Source organism: Vicugna pacos, chromosome 8, assembly GCF_048564905.1.
Source record: "Vicugna pacos chromosome 8, VicPac4, whole genome shotgun sequence".
In the NCBI taxonomy this organism is placed as follows: Eukaryota; Metazoa; Chordata; class Mammalia; order Artiodactyla; family Camelidae; genus Vicugna; species Vicugna pacos.
Genome location: NC_132994.1, coordinates 66,486,329 through 66,511,046, shown reverse-complemented (window position 1 = coordinate 66,511,046; position 24,718 = coordinate 66,486,329). Strand labels below are relative to the sequence as shown.

Sequence of the window (24,718 nt, the reverse complement as noted above, 5' to 3'; positions counted from 1 at the left end):
AAGACTGCCTCTTTTTCCTGCTGAGTTCTCTGCCTGCAAATGCCCATTTATCTGTTGATGTTCAACTTAATGGCACCTCCCTTTTTTGGCTTCTCTTGCCTTCCAGCTGGTTTCTTTACTCTGTAGGAGAATCACTTGCTTCTGTGTTTATGTTCCCTAAACACTTGATACGTTTCTTCATCATAGGAGCTGACACATTGCTTTGAGCTATTGTTTATGTATCTGTCTTTTCCATCATGTTGCCAGTTCCTCAGAGCAGGGTCAGTTTCCTCGTCAACAGGTTTATAAAGAAGTGTTATTATTCATAATATTTTGCAGGATTGTTTTTAATGCAGTGTGGTAGACATTTGTTGCATGTTTAATATTACTTGCACAATTTAAACATTTGATGCTGTAGATGCCAAATTTAAATGCCAAATCCTGGACTAAAGTATTCAGATTTTTACATCAAAAAAGAGAATTTGCTGACATGATGGCATTTTAGGGATTTTTTTTATCGTTTGGGAAAACAGTAAGGAAAATCAGAAAATACTTAGAATTCATCTGGCAGTGTCTGCAGATACAAAAAGTAAAATCCAGTAAAATCTGCTTTTGCAGCCATCATATAAAAGGAACCATGTAGAGAATTTGACATTTAGATATTTACAAGGAATGCTACAAAAACATATTCTGAGCTTTCCAAAAAAAAAAAGTCTAAATAAAAACTTGGAGGTTTACCATCAGATGAAACCATATGGTAGCAGTATTATTCCACTAATGGTAGTAGTAGTAAAAATGTAACAATTTTAAAATTCAGAAGTAATACAGTATCAGCAGATTATGTACCAAATGTATGACTCTATACACCAACATTATGCTAATTTATTTTAATATTTTAAAACAATGACATCTAGTGATATTTATAAAATAGTATGCCTCTGAAACTGAATTTAAAATTTGCATACACTTTAACTGCATCTATAGTCTATTTTAGACTTAGAATTGGATTTTATCTATTATAGATAAGGTTCTGAATTCCATCATATCTGGCTTGATTAGTTAAGGTCATTCTGCCCCTGTATAACTTTATTTATAGAACCTGAAGATTTAAAGGTCAAATTCAAATTTGACTTAACTATGAATGTATTGTCTGGATGTGATAAACATTTGATATGACTAATGTAGTAATTTCTGTGCTGTCCTAGGGTAGCAGCATAGTGGTCTAGGAGCCAGACTCATGGAGTCTAAAACTTGGCACTGCCACTGGGTGGCCTTGGTAAAAATGCTCAACTTCTAAGTGCCTTGGTTTTCTTATTTGTAAAATAGACATTGTAATAGTTCCTGCTTATAGATTTGTTATAAGAATTAAGTGAGTTGATAAATATTTATTACATATGATATATAATAATTACTTAAAATATAATGTGATCTAGAAATAAAGAGAGAGAGCGATCAGTGCCTGGTACATAAATATTGCCTATTATTATTCGGGTTTGTTTCTGGTATGTACTTGAAAGTTAAAAGTGCATGTTTAATGTGCATTAGAAATAATGACATCCTTTAAATTTTGTGGATGTATACAAATTTGCTCCAAATTAAAATGCTTTATTTATTTTCTTCATTCATTCATTCCACAGTACTTATTTGTCACAGTTGTAGACACTAGAAACAAAGTTAGGATCCTCATGGGGTTTATATTCTAGCAGGCATCCAGTGTTCTGAACTGAAGCCCAGGTGTGGTCGGCTCTAGAGAGGGAATCTGTATCGCTAGAGTTTATATTTAGACTTTTGCCAAAAGGTCTCTTTTAAGAAAGCTGAAATTATGTTTCTTTGAGCATCACCTTTTAAAGGGTGAAGAATTGAAATGATACGTTGTTCGTCTGTGATCCTCACAACATCTAGTTTAAAACGAAGAGTGATAGAATTAGAAAAGAATTCGCCCTTTCATTGAAAGATGCTACAGTGGTCCCCCTCTCTCTGGCCTTCATCTCTTTAAATCTCCAGTTAAAGCCTTCTTGAATCCTACCTCTTTTTCTTCATGTGTTGGTTTTCTCTTGTTTCATAGCAAAGCACCAAACTTAGCAGTTTAAAACAGTGTTCACTGATCTCCATATTTTTGTGGGTCAGGAGTCTGTGTACAGCTCCCTGTGTCCTCTGCTCAGGTTCTCACAAGTCCGCAATCAAGGTGTCAGCTGGGCTGCATTCTCAGTCAGGGGCTGAATGAGGGAAGAATCCACTGTCGACTCATCCAGTTTGTTTCCCTGTTAATTAGTTATGTTGAGCATCTTTTCACGTACCTCTTGGCCATCTGTATGTCTTCTTTGGAAAAATGTCTATTCAGATCCTCTGTTCATTTTCAAATTGGGTTGCTGTTGTTGTTTTGAATCATAGAAGTTCTTTGTATGTTTCGGGTATTAACTTCTTACTAGATACATCTTTTGCAAATGGCTTCTTCCATTCAGTATGCGGTCCTTTTGTTTTGTTCATAGTTTCCTTCGCTGTGCAAAAGCCTTTTAGTTTGGTGAAGTCCCATTTGTTTCCTTTTGCTTTTGCTTCCCTTGCCTGAGGATGCAAATTAAAAGAAAAAAAGAATTACCAAGACCAATGTCAAAGAGTGTGCTGTCCATGTTGTCTTCTAAACAGTTACCTTCAGACGTGTCAGGGTGGAGACTGCAGCCCTTTGCATGAAGCATAAAACTTGGCATTTAATTGGTCTCAGTGAATTTTTTTAAAAAATAGTCTTATTTAGGTTTAGTTATTCAGCGAACTTTTAATAAGTGAAGATAAACATAGGGCTAACAGATGACAAATTTTAAAGCCTTTGCTGATAATTTTAAAGGAAATAATCAAATTGCTTAATATATTTGGAGCTTTACTCTCTCTTCTTTCAAGACAAAAATTGGTAAAATGAATTAGAAGATAAAACACTATAATAATCACTTCTGAAGTTGTATTACTATGAATTTTTTTTCTTTCGTGATACAGCTTCATGACTTGTTATCTTACCCAGATTTTTTTTTTCTTCTAGATGAGCAAGAGATAGTACAGAAACGTACTTTTACAAAATGGATCAACTCTCATCTGGCCAAGGTAAAGGAAACTACCCAAGTTCTCTGTTTACTTAGCTTGAGCCAATAAATCATTAAACGCACAGTATAAAGGAAATGCTACTGTGGCAACTGTCACTATTACTGGTCAATGACATTTGAAGTTCTATTAGTTTAATTGCCACCTACGTGTGGGCATTTGCTAACATTGCTTCTGGGAAGAAATCAGCAGATAATGAGAGTTAAGGGCTGTTACTTCGTGTTGATTACATAAATCTTGATGAAATAGTTCACCCAGTTGTTTCTTCTGTACTAACGTGTGGGTCATATCAAAAGAAGAATCTGGGCTGGATTTTTGTTTATGTTTGTTTCTATTTGGAACAGGAAAAAAGCAATGAGAGGTCGTCCCTGAGCAAAGAATTGTATCTGAGGAGACTGACCGTGTCTGGGCTCCCCTCTCAGGGTGCTTTTATGGAACAGTAAGCGTGGTGGCAGGACATGACAAAGACCAGTTATTCTGAGATGATCCACACTGACGTTAGTCTGTATTAGGTGACTGTGTATCCTAATACATGCGTATTGACTCATGACTATGTATTGCAATGACTTTAACCATGAATACTGACATAAAACTCATCCCTATATAGCTACGTTACGATAAAATTAATCTCTCATAATGCTGATGCAAAACATCTGTCAACCAAAAAGCATTGCATTTGTAAAAATAAACACAGATTCTGGGACAGTTGTCTGCATTCAGTTCAAGGACCTTTGCTGAGATCACTATCTGTCGTGTGCAGGGCGGAATCCTACAAGCAGATTTTGAGCAATGACTTCTCCAAAGCCTCTTTTATAGTTCGGGAGCAACCAAAGCATGGCAACTTATTTCAGCCCCATTGTACAAACTGACTGATTGCTGTGTGTCTACAGTAGGCTTTGGAGACAGGAAAAAAGTTAGTAAGATGCTCTCCCAGGCCTTGGGAAGCTTATAGAGCAGCACAAGACAGAAGACTAGAATAATGTGTCTAGATACAGGATAAAATGGGATTATCGTCCTCATGATCTATCTCTGAAAGCCAGTTGATCAGATGGGGATTCTCTGGCCCAGCGGCTGCGCCCAAATTTGCCCTGTGAAGTGAAAAGGCACTGCATGCCCGTGGGGCTCCTTTTTTCTCAGGCTTTGGCCGGGGCCAGCTGGCACTACTTACACTGCAGACTTACCATCATTTGGGGAAGGTTCTTTTTTTCCAAAATCAAAATAGAGTTACTGTTTTTTCATATTGTAAAAAGGTTCCATGCTAATTATACATCATTTTGATAAGTCTCTTAGAAAGTGTAATGAAAGTAAAGAACACCTGAAGTCGCACAATCCTGATGTAACCGTCACAGGCATTTTGGGTGCCATTTCTGTACACGGAGACACACACAACCTCACATACATGGTTATGGAAGATGCTATTCCATACGCCTCTGCTTCTCTCAGCACATCTTCCTATGTCAGTAGATACAGAGCCACATAATCATTTTAATGGCTGCATATTTTCTTATTATAAATAAATAAGATTATTTATAAATTGTAAATCATAAAGTAGCTAGTTGTCAATCAGTGGTCATTTAGGTGGTTTCTGGTTAGTTAATACCACAGTGCAAGTCGTTGAGTGTGTATATTTGTACACGGGTGTGATTTTTCTTCTTAGGATAAATTTCTAGAAGTGGGTGAATAGTCCACAGGTACATAGGTTTATAAGTTTAATATAAACCAAGAGCTTATGGGAATACCCATTTCCTCACACTGTTAATACTCTTTCAAGTTAACAGTGTTTTCCAATCTGGTTGCTGAAAATAGTTTATAATTAATTTTTTTCATATTAATTTTTTTAATGAGGTTGAATATCTTTGTGGAGATTTTTAAAGCAGAATGCTTGGGATACATTTATCTCCATACTGAATTCTGAAAAAGAAGCTATAATCACAATGTGAGCCACAGCACACAGTGTACAAAGGGCTTTTGTGGAGAGACCGTATGCCAAGAGTTTATTTTCTAATCTGTTTTTACCACCATTTTATCATTGTTTCAAGTTATGTTACATATTTATGTGATACCTCATTGTTGGAATAGGCTCTACACATGTTTATCCTTTTCTATTCTTTCTTAGTCCTGCTCTGAGACCTCACTGTAAATATCTAAATGTCTAAATCTCTAAGTCCTACCTTTAATGTGTAGTGCAAGCCTCTCTCATTCATGAAGTCATTTCTGACCACGTGACAGTGGTCCGTCCCCAGCCAATGCTCCAGAATGTTAGCAGTTTCCCCGGGACCCCTCCTCCAGCTCGGTCCCCCTGCCTCCTCTGCTGTTCCTGCCTCTGGTTTGGTAGAATGCGAAATGGCAGCACTTCTCCAGAACCTGCAGCATCAGTGGAGAAGTTCTGCCTGTCTTAAATTGTTTTGTACTGTTTCATATCTCATCTTCCCAACGACATTGTAAAGCATGTGCTAAGTCTTGGAGTTTCTAGTAGCTCTAAGCACAGTGCTGAGTACCATGCCGAGGTGCTTAACAAAACAGCAATGGCAAAGAATCCGTATCATTTCTTATTTTGTTGGAATAGTAAAGACATCACATGGGGAAGAAATAATGATTGCTTCCTGGCACTGTGCCCAGTGCTTAACTTTATAGCACATGTCTTTGTATACCTGGTCCTTGGGGCTGCTGAGATTTTAACACAGACATCAATTTAAAGTCCTCCTGGTTTTCCTCCTGTGCATATTTTTTTGCAATGATAATATCACTTCAAAAGACCCTGAAAATGATTACCTCCACAGGTGCTCCATTATAACCTTAACATGATAGAGATTTTTTTTAGTTCTTTTTCTCTCCTCTGTACTTGTGATTTTTTTTTAAATTTCTTAATCATCTTGAAAACTGAAAACTGAAGCAGGACTGTGATACCGATACCTGCTATCCAGAACTTATTTACGCCGACATCTTAGTGTCTTGCTAAACATGAGCACAGCCTACAACTTCACTGGAGAATATTTTTCCTTTTCTGACTCACTTATATTTGGCAAACATTTTGAAAATCAGATCTGACTCCATTACCCCGCTTTGGCAGTGGAAAGTTTTAGGAGACCCACAGAATTGATGTCTATGTCTGCATTTGTCTCGGAAGCCGATCGCGATTCCCTAGTCATCCCTCCATCCCTCTCTCTCGACCCATCCTTTGCCCACCTTTATGCCTGTTGGAGTTTCCTCTTCCAGCCCTATGTCTTTCTCATTCTTTATCACATCCTCTCCCACACCTGTACCATCTCTATCTCTCCCATCCTTTCTCGTCCTCCATCACACTCCACCCAACGCCATCTCTACCTCTATCGCAATCTTTATTCCCATTTCCATCTTGATTGCTGTCTGTACCCGTCTCTGCAAAAACATACGCAACCAGCACATCCTTGGCTTCATAGTCTCACTGAGGTCACATGTACATGTGCACCCAGATGTAAATGGAAGCACATGCCTTCTTCCCCATCTCAGTGTGCTCGCTCACTCCTGAGAGTGACAGTACCTCACTTGCAACAGAAGCAAGGTCATTTTCATAACTTTGATCCAACCTCTGCTGGTGCATTGTTTCACTTTCCTTGCTGCCTCTGTGAGAAGGCTTGCTTCCAAAGCCATTCTCTGATACTGGAGTGTGCCTGTCACCCTAGCACCCGGGGCATAGTCAACAAGCATCTACACACACACACACATTCTTGGTCAACTGGGCTCCATGGAAGCACATACTATACCCAGAGTCTCATCAAGTCTCTCATGAAAACGGCTTCTTCGATTTTTGGTCCTCAGCTCCTGCTACAAAAGCAATACACAAACATCTCCCCTGCCACGAGTTTTCAGTCCCAGAGCAGGCCCAAAGCCACACTTAGAATAAAAATGTTTCTCTAGAAAAATAAGCCACAGAGAAGCAACCTGACCTACGACCTGTCCCAAGGTCTTATCCTCCAGAGCTTCTTGAGCCAACTTTTTCCTCTTTGTTCTTCCTTATGAAATAACCAAGGCCGGTGGTTTGTCTTATCACTAAAAAAGAGTCTGCCCCAAGTTTGGAGCCATAATTATGTCAGCTTTGGAAGGACCTGGTGTTTTATAATTTGTTGGGTCAGATTGAGTCTGGTTTGGTATATTGTTTGTGTGTTTGTTTGTTTACTTTGCCCAGTAAATATGTAACCAGTTTAGACCCAGGATTAGTCAGCATGGGCTGCTGTGACAAAATACCATAGTTTATGTGTCTTAAACAAAGAGCATTTATTTCTCACAGTTCTGGAGGCTGGGAAGTCCAAGATCAAGGTGCCGATGGATGGAGTTCCCAGTGAGGGTCCTCTTGCTGCATGTGTCCTCACGGCAGAGAGACAAAGAACTCTGGCTTCTCTTTCTCTTCTTGTAAGGTCACTAACCCATCATGAGGGCATCGCCTCCTGACCTCATTTACATCTAATTACTTTCCAAAGGCCCTCCTTCTGAATACCATCGCACTGGGGCTTTAAGGCTTCAACATGTGTGCATCTGGGGAGGCACACAAGCATTCAGTCCATAACAGGCCCCAAGTTCGTCCTGAGGTCTGGCTTGAAGTGCATGAGAATTTCTTCCAAACCCAGAAGATAGGATGGGAGTTCAGTCCTGGAATGATGACAGTAATGAGCTTGTCTCTCCTTTTTTCACATCAGAGGTTTTTCGTGTGGCATTTCATGTGGTACGTAGCTCTGTGCTTTGGAACTGCTTCATAAAATCTAGCAACAAAACCATTTTAAAAGAGTTAAAGTGCATTTTATTCCTTGGTTGTGTGTGTGTGGGGGGTGTTTCTCCTACAGTTTTCTGCTGTGTGGGGGTGTGTGTGTTTCTCCTACAGTTTTCTGCTGACATCTGCCAATGAAGGTAAGGAAGTGACCTATGCCAACAATATTTTTTCTACTGGTGATCAGATATCAGTCTTAAGTCACCTATTACTTATGCTACATAACAGGTAGAGTTATTTTGTCTCTAAGAACAAGAAAGGAGAAAAGTGCTAAATTGGCAAGAAAAAAAGAGTTTCAACTTTTTTCTGGAATGCAAGTTGTAAATATTTTGCAGGACCTCTGTTCTCTGAGAGCTTTTGCACAGTCTTGGGAATTTTCGTGGACTTCAACTAGAATGATAAACCATTTCATATAAATTCTCTGATAATGTCTTGCTACTGCAATGCCTTTTTTAAGATTTGAAGCAAACTAAGTAAATAAAACTTCTATCTTAAAGAACAGTTTTAAAGATTCCTTATTTTGAAAGAAAACTGTGTATGTCAATTATATCTCAATAAAACTGGAAGAAAATAGTTATATCCTTTTTCTCAAAATCTTCTTTGGAGATTTCCTGCAATAATAGCTGTAATAGTAGGTTGTGGCAGGTTTAAGAGCTGGGATGTTGAATTTGAGAAGCAAAAAATATTGTTCCTTCTGAGGTCATTTAATCTTGAGTGCATTGGGAAATGTTCAAAAATGCTTCATGGAGATGAATTTGGGGAGGGTTTTTAATAGGAAATTTTCATTTTTGTTTGAGGCTGCTTTACTCGGTTACAAATAAGCGAACTATTTACTGCTAATTAAATAAAACAATGAACTCTTTCACTGATGACATTTCATTTTATTGTAACAATCCTTTATAAATATTTTTACAGCAGTATAAAGTGATAGGGCTTAAATAAGAGAGCAATTTGTTTTCAAAAAACACTTCTTAAAGCAAAAATTTTATTTAAAGTAGGGAAAAAAAAACCCCCAAGAATTTTCTGTAGCTATTCAAACTTGTGGATAGAATTATCAGCTTTTTTAAAGTATTTGCTCTGTTTTCAAATTAAAGCCTTTATGCTTTTGCAATTATGCAAAACAATGCAAATCACTAATTGTCTCTATAATGTAATAGGATATTAACAAAAATTAGTGGATTCTGTTTATTTTGTATATCTGATGATTCCTTTCAAGAAGGGGGCTTCATATTTAAACATGGTCCCTATAATTTTCTTCCTTTTTAGGAAGAAACCTGCACCTTTCTATCCTGTTTGCTCCATCTGTGAAAGAAGGTGGAGTACTTTCTCTCATTAGCCCAATACTGATTCCAAGTAATAGTTTTTCAGATGAGGTCCTGATTCAGTTGTGGCTGTCGTCACTCTTTGCTAAATACGTTTCTAAATTGCAGGGCTGCTGTTTATTGAACTCTTATCATGTGCTGACTACTGTGCCTTTGCAGCTTTATCTTTTACTTTATTTAACCCTCACAACAACAAATAAAAGCGTTAAATTTCACCATTTTATAGACTATGAACCTGAGGCTTTGCGTTAATGAATAAGGTCAAGGTCACACAGCAAGTAGGTGGAAAACCAGATTTCAGTGCCAGGACTCCCAAGTTTGGGCACTCACCATTGTGTTACATGCCCATGCTGCATTTGTTTATTTAGCTATTCAAGCAGCAACTTGTTTTCAAGCACCTATTTTGTGCTAAGGGTCGTGGTTACAGTGGTGAAGAAAACCGGATATAGTCCATGCCGTCTGGAACTGGTAGTCTAGCAGGAGAGCCAGCAATTACAGAGAAGTGTGTGTGGTCAGTTCCGTGAGGGGGGATGTGCCGGGTGCCATGCAGCACAGGGCAGGCACAGCCGACCACACAGGTAACCTGAAGGAGGGCGTCAGAATAGACTTTCAGAGGAAGAAACATTTAAGATGGAGCCTGAGAAATGCTCTGGGGTTGGGTGGGTGAATGAACTGATGTTTTCAAAAGTTGAGAGATAAGAAAGAGCATGGTGCAGTAAAGGAAGGAAGCTCAGAATACCTGAAAATTCCAGGAGCGAGATGGCAACAGAGAAAACTGAAGACGGATGGAAGGTCAGCCATTAAAAGGGTGTGGACATGTGTGATGGGCAGTGGGAGATATTAAAGAATCTTAGGCAGGAAAAGGAAATGATCACTCTGGGTTAAACCTCTCTCTCAGTCTCTCTCTACACCATCCCCTCCTCTCTCGTCCTCTCCTACCTCAGATTGATTAAAGCAGGATCAAATAAAATTGGAGGTGGGGTGACCTTGCAATTAGTCAGATGAGAGTGGAATGCAGGGGAATGGAGAAAAGTGGACAGATTGAAAAATGGGTGGGGGTGGATTCGATAGAACTGAGTATTAATTGGACTCTTGGTTGAGAAGGAATCAAGCACGATGTCTAGATTCTGACTTGAACAAATGATTAGGATCATTCACAGAGACAGACTACAAGAGACTTTGGCAGAAAGCTAGTAAGTTCAGTGACAGACAGAGAAGTCACTTGGTGGAGATGAACCCATTTGGCTTGGCAATTAGCAAGCCCTTAGCCATCACTGGGAGTGGTTAGGTCATGGCAGAAACCTGGTTCTAGCAAACTGATGCGTAGATGAGAGGTAAGGATGTTAGGACCTGAGTGTATACTACATGTCTATGACACAGAGTATTAACTAAAGCAGAACATAGGATCTGGTAAGAGCTGTGTTTATAATAAAGTGTGCTCTTAAATGTGTTCTATTGAAGGGAATGATCAAAAACTACTAGAGAGGGGTAGGCTGAAAAAGAAGGTTATTTTAAGACACAAGGTGCTTGAGGAGGCAGAGTAGGGAGGAAAAAATCAAGGGCACAGGTGGAGGGTGGAGGTTTAGACCAGAGGAGAGACAGCTCCCCATCTGAGAGGAAGACAGAGGTGAGGTGGACTTGAATTTGAGGGCATTCCCACCTAATGACTCCATGTTTTTTAGATCTAACAGAATAGTCTGTATTTCTGAGCAAAATAATTTATGTTAGGATAAATATTTTAAAAATTGTCAGCTAGCAATATGTTAGTCCTTTCACTTTTTAAAATTTATTTATCTTAGCAAATTCCTAAATTTTATGGAAGATGCTTAAGCTAATGTACAGTGTCACCTTGGCCACCAAAGGCAACAATTTAAAGATATGTTTTCCAAAAACCTTTCCCCCAGAGTTTTACTTTTAATTAGAAAAAGATAGTATAAGTAATCCTAACATTAGCATTGGTTATAATCTGTTTCCAAATTCTTTTATTTTCACTTTGTCTCATTTTGTCAGATGGAGTAAAATGTTATGTTTGTATTTAAGCACCTTTGATTCAGTCTTTATGATATTTGGCTGTGAAATAAATTGGTACTAAGTCCTTCGGGTGGAAAAAAAAGTCTGAAATAGCCATTATTTTGGCTATTTTAAGTGGTTTCTATAAATGAAGATTCTCTTTCCATATACGATAAACAGCTCTTTCTCCATCCGCCAGCCTTAGGTCTACGGGGTTATTAAGGGCAGGCAAGGAACATTTTAAATACTGACTTGCAGGTGACCTCAGGCGTGATATGGGCATCTCCTCACTTTTTTGATAAACTGAAAAAAAGGCACCATTAAACATGATTTATATTCTGTATTAGTTTGCTAGGGCTGCCATAATAAAGTACAACATATTATTGCCCTAAAATGAGAAATTATTTCATTATCTCACAGTCCTCCCTCTGAGACTCTGAGCAGAGGCCTTCTTTGCCTCTTCCCTGCCTCCAGCGGTGGCCTGCAGTGCTCAAGGGTCCTTGGTTTGCAGCTGCATTAGTCCAGTCCCTGCCTCTGTGCCTGTCTGAGACTGTATCCAAATTTTCCCTTTATATAAGGACACTGGTCATGTTCGATTAGGACCCCCCTGCCCCATGACCTCAGTTTAACTTGATTACTTCTCTAAAGATCTGATTTCCAAATAAGATCACATCCTGAGGTTCTGGGGATTAAAACTTCTGTGTATCTTGCGGGGAGCCCTCCGTTCAATCCATGATGGGCTCTCTTTAAGAGCACATTTTGTTTTAATACCAAGTCAGATCCCTAAATTCCTTTTAAAGGAAAGCTTTTGATTTTCCATGTCATTTTTTAAAAAATAATCCATGCTAATAATGACTTTGAGTGACGTCTTCACAGTCATAACATATCACTTTGGTGGCTGCTTTTCTTCTTCCTCAGTTGTCTTTCCACCAATGGTGCTAAAAGATAACATGGAAACATGTTCAGAATTGAAATTCAGTGCTATCTGTTTCCTAGTACACACTTTGGTGGGGCTATTCACCAACTAAGATGAGGAGGTAAAGAAGTGAAGAGGAAAAAGTAAATGTAATAATACACCCCAGAAATCATTCTTTAGTTGATTTTCTAAAACTAGTTTGGTAATTCTAAAAAATTAGTTATTTCCAAATATGCAACTAAAAGATTGCAAGGAAAATCATTATTTCAAAATGAATAACACTTATTAATTTATTAATAAGAAGTATTAACTTATTAATAACATAGATGATGTAGCAAAATTTATGCAGGTGAATAAGCATTTGGATAATATTTGTCAAAGTTCCTTCTTTTAGAGCTCTATTTTGTTGAGTCAGACATACATTCAGTAAATATTTTTAAATGTTTATATGCTTGGTGAGATTCTAGATGTTGAGAATATACCAGTGAGCAAAACAGAAAAAAGAAGCCCTGCATTATGGTGCTTTTATCCCAGTGGGGAAGATGGGCAGAAGAGGAGGAAAAAAGCTGTTCTGTCGAGAACAGACTGAAAGGGACACGGGCTGAAGCAGGGAGACAAGGCAGGAGGCTGTTGAGTCATCCAGGTGAGAGGTGGGTGGCTTGGACTGAGGTAGTAGCAGTGGGAGTGGAGAGAAATGACCATATTCTTGGTGAATTTTGAAAATAAAGCTGACAAAATTTGCTGATGGATCAGCGATGGGGTATGAGCAAAAGAGAGGGGTAAAGGATAACCCTAATTTTGTACTGGCTAAAACATAACCTGAGGGATGTGCTTCCTTTAAACTATGTAGTGGAGAAAAAAATTACATGTGGGAGGAGATTTTTTTTCCAAGCAGATTTAAAAGTGGGCCGGAGGGCAGTTATGGCCTTTGGGATATTTATTCGGAATTGAATGAAATAATGAAGGAAATGGAAATGGTTATGCTGTCGGTCATGGGAAACAGAAAAGAATGGTAACTATCTTTTCACTTTTGCAAGCAGTGGTGGAAAATCATCACAATGGTGCTTTGATAAAGGGAGTGAAGGAGAAACAGATTATATGTAAAATTTTTCTGGCGGTATTAGTAATGTCTAATTAAATTTTCTGAATCAGATGGCAGAACCTATTAGACACCGACTCAGTTTTACGTGGCTGCTGTCAGCGGTTGTAGTCATGCTTGTGCTGTTCGAGTCCAGCTATGTTGGCATTTTTGGAGTTTAGGGCGGTGGGCTCCTTGCCAACCATTGGGGGGTAATTGCTCCACATCTGCTGGTCAACCTCTCTTCCCTTCCCACTGTCCTCTCTGTTCCTGTTGTTTAGCGCACTGTTCCTGTCCATCAGATAACCATCAGAGCACGCGAGCACTGTAGACTGCGCCTGGGATGGGATTTTCCCCCTGACTCTCAGCCTGTGAAATAGCTCCCCCCCGACACTGATGTAAACCTCAGGTGGTGATTTGTTCGGCTCTGGAAGTGAAGGGCACATTGTGTGTACATTTCAAGACACACAGAATGCACCTTGAGATCCAGCCTTTGCCTTAGGGCCTCTTTACACACCGCGCAGAAGGCCATCCGGGGAGCATTTCAGGCCGTGATTTATGTGTCGTTTTTAGCAAGCCTGACAGTGTGTGTCTCAACTAGAGTCAAGTTTTGTTATCTGTGCCACGGGCTCTTCTTTGAGGCCTTTTCCAGTTCAGCTGTATCAGTATCACTAGATATTCAGCAATCACAGATTTTAAACCCTAGGATGTGTATTTAGTAATTTAAAGTAAAATGCTATAATTCTTGTACTATAAAATGTTTAAAGAGCTCTTTCCCCAAGAGGAAAAAGCGCCTAGTAAAAACTGTCCAATTGTTCTGATACTGAAAGTAATGATCGTAAGTGAGGACCTGGATTGAACCCTTTCCTTTGCTAAGGACTGAACTGTTCCTGCTGCAAGTCCCCTTGGTAGCTGTGTGACGTCTGTCACTAAGGGGCTTTAAGGTTCTCACAGATGTGTGGACATCTGTTGATGAAGAGATGATAATGCCGGTAATGTTTCAAGGTAGGTTTGTACTCTTCCACATCGCTGACTTTAGTTTGACACCCGAAGCTTCTTTCTCCTTAATTGATGTGCATGTGAGTGCCCTATTCATGCAAAGTTTAAAATGCTAAAAATAAATTCAGTACGTTAACGTTTGTATAATTCTGGATGTACAGGCATACACTTGTCCATGTAAATTGACACTTTCTTCCTACTTACTCTTCCTCCCTTTTCTTTCTTCCTTCCTTTTTTCCTTCCTTCCTTCCTTCCTTCCTTCCTTCCTTCCTTCCTTCCTTCCTTCCTTTCTTTCTTTCTTTCTTTCTTTCTTTCTTTCTTTCTTTCTTTCTTTCTTTCTTTCTTTCTTTCTTTCATGTGTTTAATTGTTTATCAATAACACTCAACTGTTTCTGTTTTTTCACTTACCAATATCAATTGGTCAAAAAGTTATAAAACATCTTCTTATATCAAATACAATGAGGTTCTCCTGAAAATGCACACTCTCATCAATAAAGAATGAATTTATTTTTGGTCACTTCTCTGAATCTCATCATGGCGTGGTAGTGGGAGGGCACTGAAATGTAAATTGTTACACTCAGGAGAGTGTTTCTGAAGTAATATCAAAATAGGCACATGTGTGTCAATTGTGTCTTATTTTGTTGCAAGTGAATGAAACTGATTTTAAATGATTTAAGCAGGAAGTGAGATCTATTAAAAAGATACAGGATGCCTTCAGGTATGGAAAGAAATACTGACTGGGCAGGAAGGGGTTGACTCAGCAGTCCTGGGTTGCCCAAACCCTGCACATTCCAGATAAAGACCTGCCTTTAGAAATGGTCCTTGACTGGCTCCTGGGAGATAACCTCTGGGCACTTGGAATATTCTGCCTGATTGGAGCATGAGTCCTGGGGCCATGCTGTATTACTGGATAAGATTAGTTTATCTTAGTGAGCTGTATGGTGAACACTTGTTTTTGCTGGGGGTCGGGACAGGGGAAGACTGGAGACTGAGTAGCTGAGATCATTTATGCAGGCACTGCATTCCTCCGTGACAGAATCCAAACAAAAACCAGGCACCAAGGCCTAGGCATGCTCCCTGCTTGGCAACACCCCCTCGCATCATTAAACATCACTGTTGGGAAAATTAAGCATGTCCCTGTGCACTTCCACTGGTGGGGAGCCAGTTACTCGGCTCTGAAAGCTCACATGTGGTTTCTCCTGGACTTTGTTCCATGTGCCTTTTCCCTTTGCTGATTTTAATCTGTGTTCTTTCACTGTAATAAACTGGAACCATGAGCACAGCAGTTTTTCTGATTCTTGTGAATCCATCCAGTGAGTTGTGGAGGTGAGGATGGTCTTGGGAACTGCCACCACACTGACTAACCCAGTCCTGAGGAAGACAGAGGCAGTGTGGCTCCTGGGGCCTCACCAGCAGGACCTGGTGTCACTGTTCTTAGGTCATTGCCATGTGACAGCTGGGCTCCAGCCATCTTCTGGATCCAAGCAGAGGATGTAATGGGCCCAGCTCAGGTCACTCAGGTAACAGAGAATGGGGGTGTAGCTCAGACAGGAACACTGGGGCACATGGTGTGATTTGGGTTGATTTGTGTCTATTCCAGTGTATATTTATACAGATGGTGCTTCTCATTACTTTTCAGTCTTTCTTATATTCTTCTATTATTTTTAGTCTTTCTTATATCATCCATATTTAAAAGTGGCTTTTTGTTAATATATATTTTATTTCTAGTGGAGTGGCAGGCACTTTAGCTGATCAGTTAGTGCTTCTCATGTTGATACTAAATAAAAATCACATTTACAGGTTTGGGTACTATTCAGAAAAAAATAATGTTAGTACCTGTATTTTTGTACAAGGTTTTCTGTCTAACAAGGTAGTTCAAAGTATAATAAAGCTGGACTCAAACCTCATCATTTTATTAGAAATGTGATAGATTAACCTCTCTGAGATTCAGATTCCTTGCTTTTAAAGAGGGGGTGGTACTCCCATAGGTGGTGGTTATGAATATTAATGAGGTTAACGTGTACAGCCCCTCAGTTTAGTGCTCAGCACATCGAGATGTTCAGCTGTATCTTATTCATTTTCTCCTACTCTCCCTCTTCTCCTTCTTTCCTTCTCCCTTTCACTTATATTAAAATACCTGCTAAAATATATATAATGTATACAAATCTAAGCCACAGAAACACCTAGTATATATTGAAATTCATATACGTAGTCTATAATAGTGACTACTTTGTCATGTTTACTTTATGCACCAACATTTTTTATTTCTATATGGTTTTTTCACTTTCTTTTCTTCCAGTTTTATTGAAATATATTGATATACTGTGTAAGTTTAACGTGTAAAAACAGAATGATTTGACTCCCACACATCATGAAATGATTACCACAGTAAGTTTAGTCAACATCCTTCATCTTATATAGATACAAAATTGAAGAAATAGAAAAAGATATTTCACCTTGTGATGATAATTCTTAGGATTACTCTTTTGAAAGCTTTCATATATAACATATAAGCAGTGTTAATTGTATTTATCATGTTGTGTATTACATTACTCATATTTGTATATTTTATAATTGAAAGTTTGCATCTTTTAACCACTTTCAACCAATTCATCCTACCCTCATCCCCCATCTCTGGTAACCACAAATCTGACCTCTTTTTTCTATGAGTTTGTTTGTTTTTGAAGTATAATTAACCTAGAGCACTGTTAGTCCCTGATACACAGCATAGTGATTCCATAAATTTATGTATTTCAAAATGATCACCATGATAAGCCTAGTTACTGTCACCATGAAAAGAGATCACATAGTTACTGAATGTATTCCTCATACTGTACATTTCACACCTATGACTCATTTCTTTTCTAACTGGAAGTTTGTACCTCCTAATTTCCCTCACCTGCTTTCTCCTTCCAACCACCCCCTCCCCTCTGGCAACTACCTATTTGTTCTCTGTATCTATAAGTATGTTTCTGTTTTGTTATGTTTGCTCATTTGTTATGTTTTTTTAGATTCCACATTTAAATGAAATTGCACAGTATTTGTCTTTCTCTGTCTGACTTATTTCACTCAGCCTAATACCTTCTAGGTCTATCGATGTTGTCCTAAATGGCAAGATTTCATTCCTTTTTGTGGCTGAGTAATATTCCATTGTACAAATGCCACATTCTTCTTTATCCATTTATCTATTGATAGGCACAAACTAAAACAAATAATTCTAAAATTTGTATGGAAACACAAAAGACCCCCAATAGTCCAAGCAATCCTGAGTAAGGAGAACAAAACTGGAGACATTGTACTCCCTGACTTCAAATATACTACAAAGCTACAGTAATCAAAACAGTGTGGTACTGGCACAAAAACAGACACATAGAGTAACAGAACAGAATAGAAAGCTCAGAAATGAACCCACATTAAAATGGGCAATTAATCTATGACAATAGAGAAAAGGATATACAATCAGGAAAAGACAGCCACTTTAATAAACAGTGTTAGGAAAACTGGACAGCTACATGCAGAAGAATCAAACTGGACTACCTTCTCATACCATACACAAAAATGAATCCAAAATGGATTAAAGACTTAAGTATAAGACTTGAAACCATAAAACTTCTAGAATAAAACATAGGCAGTATGCTCTTTGATATTAGTCTTAGTAATGTGCTTTTTTTTTTGATATGTCTCATCAAGCACGATTAACAGAAGCATAAGTAAACAATGGGACTACATCAAACTAAAGAGCTTTTGTACTGAAAAGGAAACTGTCAACAAAATGAAAAGGCCACCTACTAAATGGGAGAACATATTTGCAAATGATACATATGATGAGGGGTTAATATACAAAATATACAAAGTACTCAATATCAAAAAAATAAACAACCTAATTGAAAAATGGGCAGAAGATCTGAATGAACATTTTTCCAGAGAAGACATACAGATGCCCAACAGGCACATGAAAAGATGCTCAACATCACTGATCATCAAGGAAATGTAAATCAAATCTACAATGAGATATCACCTCATGCCTCTCAGAATGGCTATAATCATTTCTATATAGCTTTACTTATTTTTTAAAATAAAAGTATATATCTATTTAGAAAAACACAGAAAGTCACAAGTGACAGAGAAACAGGTTTAAGAAAATCTTGATTGTTTACATGAGTGCATGCATGACTATTAAGTATTTACATGTATTATCATCTCTATATAGTTTTAAAATGTGAGAATTCTTTAAATTTTCATTCTGTGCCAAATATCTTTTTTTCATCAACATTACTCTCTTAATTTCATATGAATGAAAATGTGAAATTAGATGGTAGATAAGGATTAAATATGTCCTGGTGCCTGTGGACTAGTAGTAAAGTGATACAAGTTATTCACACACACACATACAATGTTAGAGAATAGATTGTTTTTCCCAGTAAAAATTATGTCAAAGATATCTATGCTTTCTCTGATTTCATAAAGTTCAAGGAGAAACATTTGATCTATTTGATCTATTTTTAAGTCCAAAGAGATAGGAAATAAATCTCATTACATGTCATTAAAGAGGCTGCAAAAGTAAAGAGGGAGGAGAAGAAATTAGAGAAAAATACTTGGTGAGGTCTGTTCCACTCTTGAGTTAACAGCCAGGAGCACAGCCAGACACAGAGGTGTATGCATTTCCCCTGAGTTTCCAGAGACTTTTATACCAGGCAGCCCTCTGACAGCCAGAACGTAGGGCTTAAACCTACTTTGAGGAGCATTTCTGGAAGGGAGTAACCACAGGAGCAAAGTACCGCTTTCTCTTTTGTTTTCTCCACCTCCTTCTCCCCTGAACATATTCCATTCTTTGAACATCTCAGATTCAGCATGAATATCTGTAGAACATCTAGTCGTGACTGACAGAATCAAGGAGAATATTATTTTTCCAAGTACTGTACAAAAAAAGAGCTTATAATTTTATCTTAATAAAAAAGAGATATCTGTGGTCTTTAAAAATGCCCAACAGATTTCTGTCTAGTTCTTGAAACTGCAAGTTGTCAAGCCATCAGAACAAAGCACATGATCTTATTTATTTTCCATTAAGTTGGGCCCCAACGAATTACCCTCATTTCTATACCTTCCTGAATCCTTCCTGATGCTGTGAGCATTTATATGTGTATGACAGGAGAGGCATTTTAGCTGAGAGGTTTTCTATTAAAACATTGTTTCAAAATATAAATATAATGTCACAATAGCCAAGATCTCCTCTAGTTGGTCATTTGCTATATATAAACAATACTTTATGCAAAATGGGATGGCAAAACTTGTCCAGTAATTATGAGAACTTTCTTTTATTCTGGTGTAATTTTTGATAAATAAAAGTGTCTTGTTGGTTTTACACAACATTTACATTATGCACAATGGGATGGAGCTTGTAGAAATAGTAAGATCATCCTCTGGTACTCATTTTTGCTAGCTCTTTGCAGTAAGGTTGGCCAGAGATTTATTTTCTCCCTTTTTCACTGGTTGAGGTATTAAGTAAAGACTTGATTACATAATGCTAGGTTCCATAATGTATTTTTCTGTCTCTTTCTGGCTTACTTCACTTAGAATGATGATCTCCAGATCCATCCATGTTGCTGCAAGTGGCATTATTTTATTCTTTTTTATGGAACAATGATTAGGAGAGAACACTTAACCTGGAAGAAAGAATTCAAGTCACATCTATCCAGTCAAAATTTTGTAAAAAAACAGAGGAGTCAGGATTGTGTTTGGGGAATGGCCACAGTTAGGAAGAAAGGAGACAGAGAAGGAGAAGAGGTCTGTGAACCAGGCAGGCTGATTGGAGAGGTTTGTGGGGGGTCAGCTCAAGGAGAGGTTGGTACCCACAGTGCCCAGAGGGTCTGATGGGCCACTGACAAGTTCAGTGGCCACTGCTGACGTGAAGGGCACTTCTAGGAGCAGCTGGAGGGGAAGACGAGCCTGTGGAACACAAGTAGGGATTCAAGAAAAGACACATGATGGGGCAGAAGTGGGGCCAAGAGAAAGCATTCTTTAAAGTGGCAGAGCCTTGCATACGTTTAAAGGCAGAATAGATGGATGGATGGATGCATGCAATTCATCACTTATTTAGGTATTCAATTTCTTGGAAATTTTATTCTTTCATGAAAATTTTCTGCTTTGTTTAATTTTTAATATATTTCAGGTTAACACAAAATATGAAAATTCATTTGTATTTGTTCACAGAATATCTTGCATATTTATTGAATTCTTTCTCATTATTCCACTGTATTTATCTTATTAGGATACAAATGGACTTTTTGAATGATAAATACACCTTATTTTTAATGATTATACATAGCTTATACAGTAATTTTGATTCTTATCACATCAAATATTTTTTTATCCTAAAGGCTCATTTTATTCTGAATAACTTTACTTATATGCTTAGAATATAAAGTCACTATTGCATTTTTGCTATATAAATAATAAGCAGTGTGAATAGTGGAATTTTAAAAGAAATGCTTGAAAATGAAAACTTATTTTTGAACATGCATTTCACAGCATGAGAACAAAATGTCTTCAGCTGCTCATTTTATCAAGAGAAAAAAAAAGCATTTAAAATTAGAATTGTACCATTCAGAGATGATAATTCCTGCAGTCGTAAGAGAAATATAAATGCACTGTATCAGTGGGTAGAGAGAAACTCACATTTCAATAAAACATTTGGTGATTAAACATCTCTACATAGAACTCCTTCCTGGCTTCCTTCCTCCCTCCCTTCCTTCTTTTCTTTCGTTTTCTTTCTTTGTTTCTGTTTTTGGAAAGAAAAACGATTGAAAGTCAAGAATACAGATTAAGCCTTTAACATGTTCAATGAGAACCAGAAAACTATAGAGCTTGAACCAGGTTATACACTTTTAAAGATCTGTATTCTGTGAAAAATCTAAAGATGCAAACTCAACTTTAGCATCCTTACTTTTTTTACTTTCTTCTGAGCCAAGAGATACCTTAATTGAAGGTTTCATGAGCCCTAGTATATTAAGTATTTTAATGACCTTCATAAAAAGAATAAAAGACCATGAATTGGCCAGGGGCTTTGACTTGTTTTTCCAGTGTGGCGATTCACTTGGCCTGAGCAGTCTGTACTCCTGCGCCTCTGGTCCTCTGGATTCAACGCCACACTGCCAGAGAAGGTTTGCTGGATTTGCCAGCTTGTGGTTTGTTTCTTTTGTAATTTATATTTTAAATTTTTTATTGAAGTATGGTCAGTTTACAGTGTGTCCGTTTCTGGCGTGCAGCGTAATGTTTCAGTCATACATATGCTTGTGCAACAGAACGTCGCCAGCTAACCCACAGGAGATTCAATCTGCCACCCTGGCTACACTAACAGTGCCCCCACAGCAGGTCACTGAGCTGGCGAGGTTACCTCGGAGAGAACGTTCGTAGAAATCTGGCAGCAGACTCAGCCCCGTAATGTGCTCATGCAGGGTGAGGCAGGGAGGTTGGTGCAGGGTATGTGGGGTACCTCCTGTTCCCTGAGTAGCTCCTGCTTTAAACTCTCTCCTGTCTTTTATCTTGGCAGTGCCGTCTTTTCCTTCCTTTATCCCATATCACCCCACTTGTGTCAAAACTCCCTTTCTAGAAAGACTCTGGTGTGTGTATGGAAACTCGAGCCGTCAATCTCCTGAGGCTTTTGACTCTTAAGTTTATTTCCAAAGGATTGTTTTTTTCTCTTTGCATCTATCAAAAGATAATTGACAATCATATCCCAAGTGTAGAATTTTGGCATTTAGACATGTTTCGTCAAATTTCACCACAACGAGTAGCAAATGTATGAGAGAGAGAGAGAGAAGCATTTTTTTTTTTGCATTTCTTCTTTTTTTTTTTTTTTAATAGCGGAAACCCCCAATGGTGGTAGATGATCTTTTTGAAGACATGAAAGATGGTGTGAAGCTACTTGCTCTCCTGGAGGTCCTGTCTGGGCAGAAACTGGTGAGAATTTTTCCTGTGACCAAATTTGTCAAATTGTTTCCATTTGGAGTTTGGGGGTTGTGGAGTTGGGAGTGTTAGGGGCGCTGCCCACATAAGAGAAAGTTGTTCTCTTTTGCAATGGGTGATACACAGGAAACGCTAGTTTATTGGTCACTTCTGGGAGCAAGGAATACCTTTCTTGTTCCTGTACACCTGTAGTACATTTGAAACATTATATATAGTGGTAGCCATTTTTGAAGTAAGAGTAAAGAACTTCATCAGTAATCAGTCCTGGTTAACTCCTGAGCCTGTATGGTATCCAGGAAGATTATTTGGAAATTAGCATCTACCTCACTTTAAGTGCTTACTTTCCATTTGGAAAGAATTGTTGGTCTGTATCTGTGTATTTATATGATTGTTGAAAATTAAGCTTGAAATCAATGTGGCATTTTTTATCCGCTGGTGGACATTCTCTGTCATCGGTCATTTGTAACAGGAACAACATGTTCAGAATCATTTGTTTTCATGCTCAGCGGAACCAGCAGAGTGGAAAACAAATGGACAGTGACCTATAAAACATATTTTTCTACATTACTCGAATCATGAAATATTTATTTGTCTTGGGCTTATGTTTTTTCACTTCAGAGTAGTGGAGATGTAAGTAGTTTGCAAATGTAAGTTATTTACAAGTGATGTTTATCATAATTTTTTACAAAGGAGATCAGAAAATAATCTTCAGAATGTTATATAACACACTAGACAGAGGGTCCAAAATTGAGAGTATTTTTTTCTTAATCTGTTGCAGCTTTTTAAGCTGCACAATTATTGTTACTTCGATAACTGAGTTTTTTTTTTAAAGTGGTTTTGCCTGAACATAAATTTCCAATTAACTTCATGCGGCAAGTCTTTAACATAGCTTTTGAAAAAAAGTTATTTGTTGAAAAATACACACTGATAATAATTTTGTGTAAGTCATTATCTAGTTGGATTCATATTGAAGCAGGTGCTTTCGGTTGTCCCAGTGCCATCTCAGCTCACCTCTGATTTCAGCCACGTGGTGTGGACATGATCCCCACACACCATTAACGCTCAGCTTCAGCACTGGCACCATGTTTCTGGGTTTCTGCCCTCAGCGCTTTTATCAGAGCCATGACTTGCACAGGCGGCCCTGAGATGCAGGACAGAAAATGGTCCCAAAGGAGATGGGAGTCCGTGAATAAAAGCTCCAGCCTGGCATTTGCAGGAGGGGCGATTCTGAGGCATAATTCACACATCTCATAGAGTGCCCCGTAAGATCCCCAGTGGGCCTGAGCTCCGGCTGCCTACTGAGGAACCCTCAATAGCACACCCTTTATTGGATTTCCCTCCTTCCCTGTCTCACTCTCCATGCATCCTCACTCCTGCTACCTGAAGTCACCACCCCAGTAAACATGTACCCATATTCTTGTCTCCAACTCTCCTTTGGGAGAAATCAGACAAGATTCCCGTGAAAAGCCAATCTGGAATAAACAGACATAGGCATGAGCTAACTGAACTGGATCAACATTAGGATGCAGGAATCATCGAACTGAAATTCTCCCTTGATTGCCTGATGTAACCGGCCATCTTTATATATCCTCCTGAATTAAGTTATTTCCTCAAAGGTTGAAGGAACCTTCATTACAATCAAATGAGTGTTTTAAAAGGTTGTCATTCTAAGTGTCAGTATAATTCCACAATTGTACTTGGCTAACAGTATACAGAAACCTCGATGGACATTAATCCTCAAGCCAAATTCTAGAAAAAGTGATCAATTTGACACAGGAATCCTACTTCTATTTAAGTGTCCTGCTCATTCAGACGTAGTTAGTATTATAGGACCAGTATTCTCATTGAACAGATAAACGGAGACATAGAAGGACAGTTTCCAATTTAATCTTTATTATTTATTTATACTGAGACCTTCAAGGTTCTGAATTGCATAAAGTGAAATTACTCTGGAATTCTAAAGAAACTATGGCAATAGTTATTTAAATTTTGTACCTGTAGACATTTTGGTTCAGGACCACATTAAGACGAAAAGCATCATTTAAAGGAATGAGAATCCTAAACATTCTTGAAGAGCTATCAAAGGGAGAGTGTGAACAAGAGTGTTTTCCTAAGGAGCGTTACTGCTGTTCAGGAAATCTGTAATTATGTCATAGGTAGAGCTCTATTAAGAGCACTGTACTTAGCATCATGATTCACATAGCCCAGGACTCTGGCTCTGACCACGGTCGTCTGGGAAATGCAGCCAGATGCCTTGGTATTCCCTTTATCACCAACATCTCAAGGGAAGGAGAAATCGCAGTATCTTAGTTTCTTTTAATAACCTATTGTGACATTTTTGTCTATGATTTCATTTCAAGTACTAGGGAATTTAAAATTTTTTAAATTATTATTCTCGGATTTCTCTACATCCCTGGATTATTATTTGTAGGACATTTACTCCTAGAATGGATCAGTGACTATTTATCTTTAATCACACATAAAGACAGGAACATTAAATTTAATTTTAATTTAAAATTTTAATTTAAATTAAAATTTTTAATTTTAATTTTTTAAAATTTAATTTTTAAGTTTTAATTTAATTTAATTTTACACTTAGGATTTTTTTAAGAACATGAAGA

General features: G+C 38.1%; 1 protein-coding gene across 1 annotated transcript in view; it reads left to right on the top strand.

The window, feature by feature from the left end:
• Nucleotides 1-24,718, top strand: part of SYNE1 (spectrin repeat containing nuclear envelope protein 1) — a 427,466-nt gene that overhangs the window by 71,702 nt on the left and 331,046 nt on the right. The window contains exons 3-4 of the mRNA XM_072966061.1: nt 3,008-3,069; nt 21,996-22,091. Coding sequence (XP_072822162.1) covers nt 3,008-3,069; nt 21,996-22,091 — 158 coding nt within the window. The remainder of the gene's footprint in view (nt 1-3,007; nt 3,070-21,995; nt 22,092-24,718) is intronic.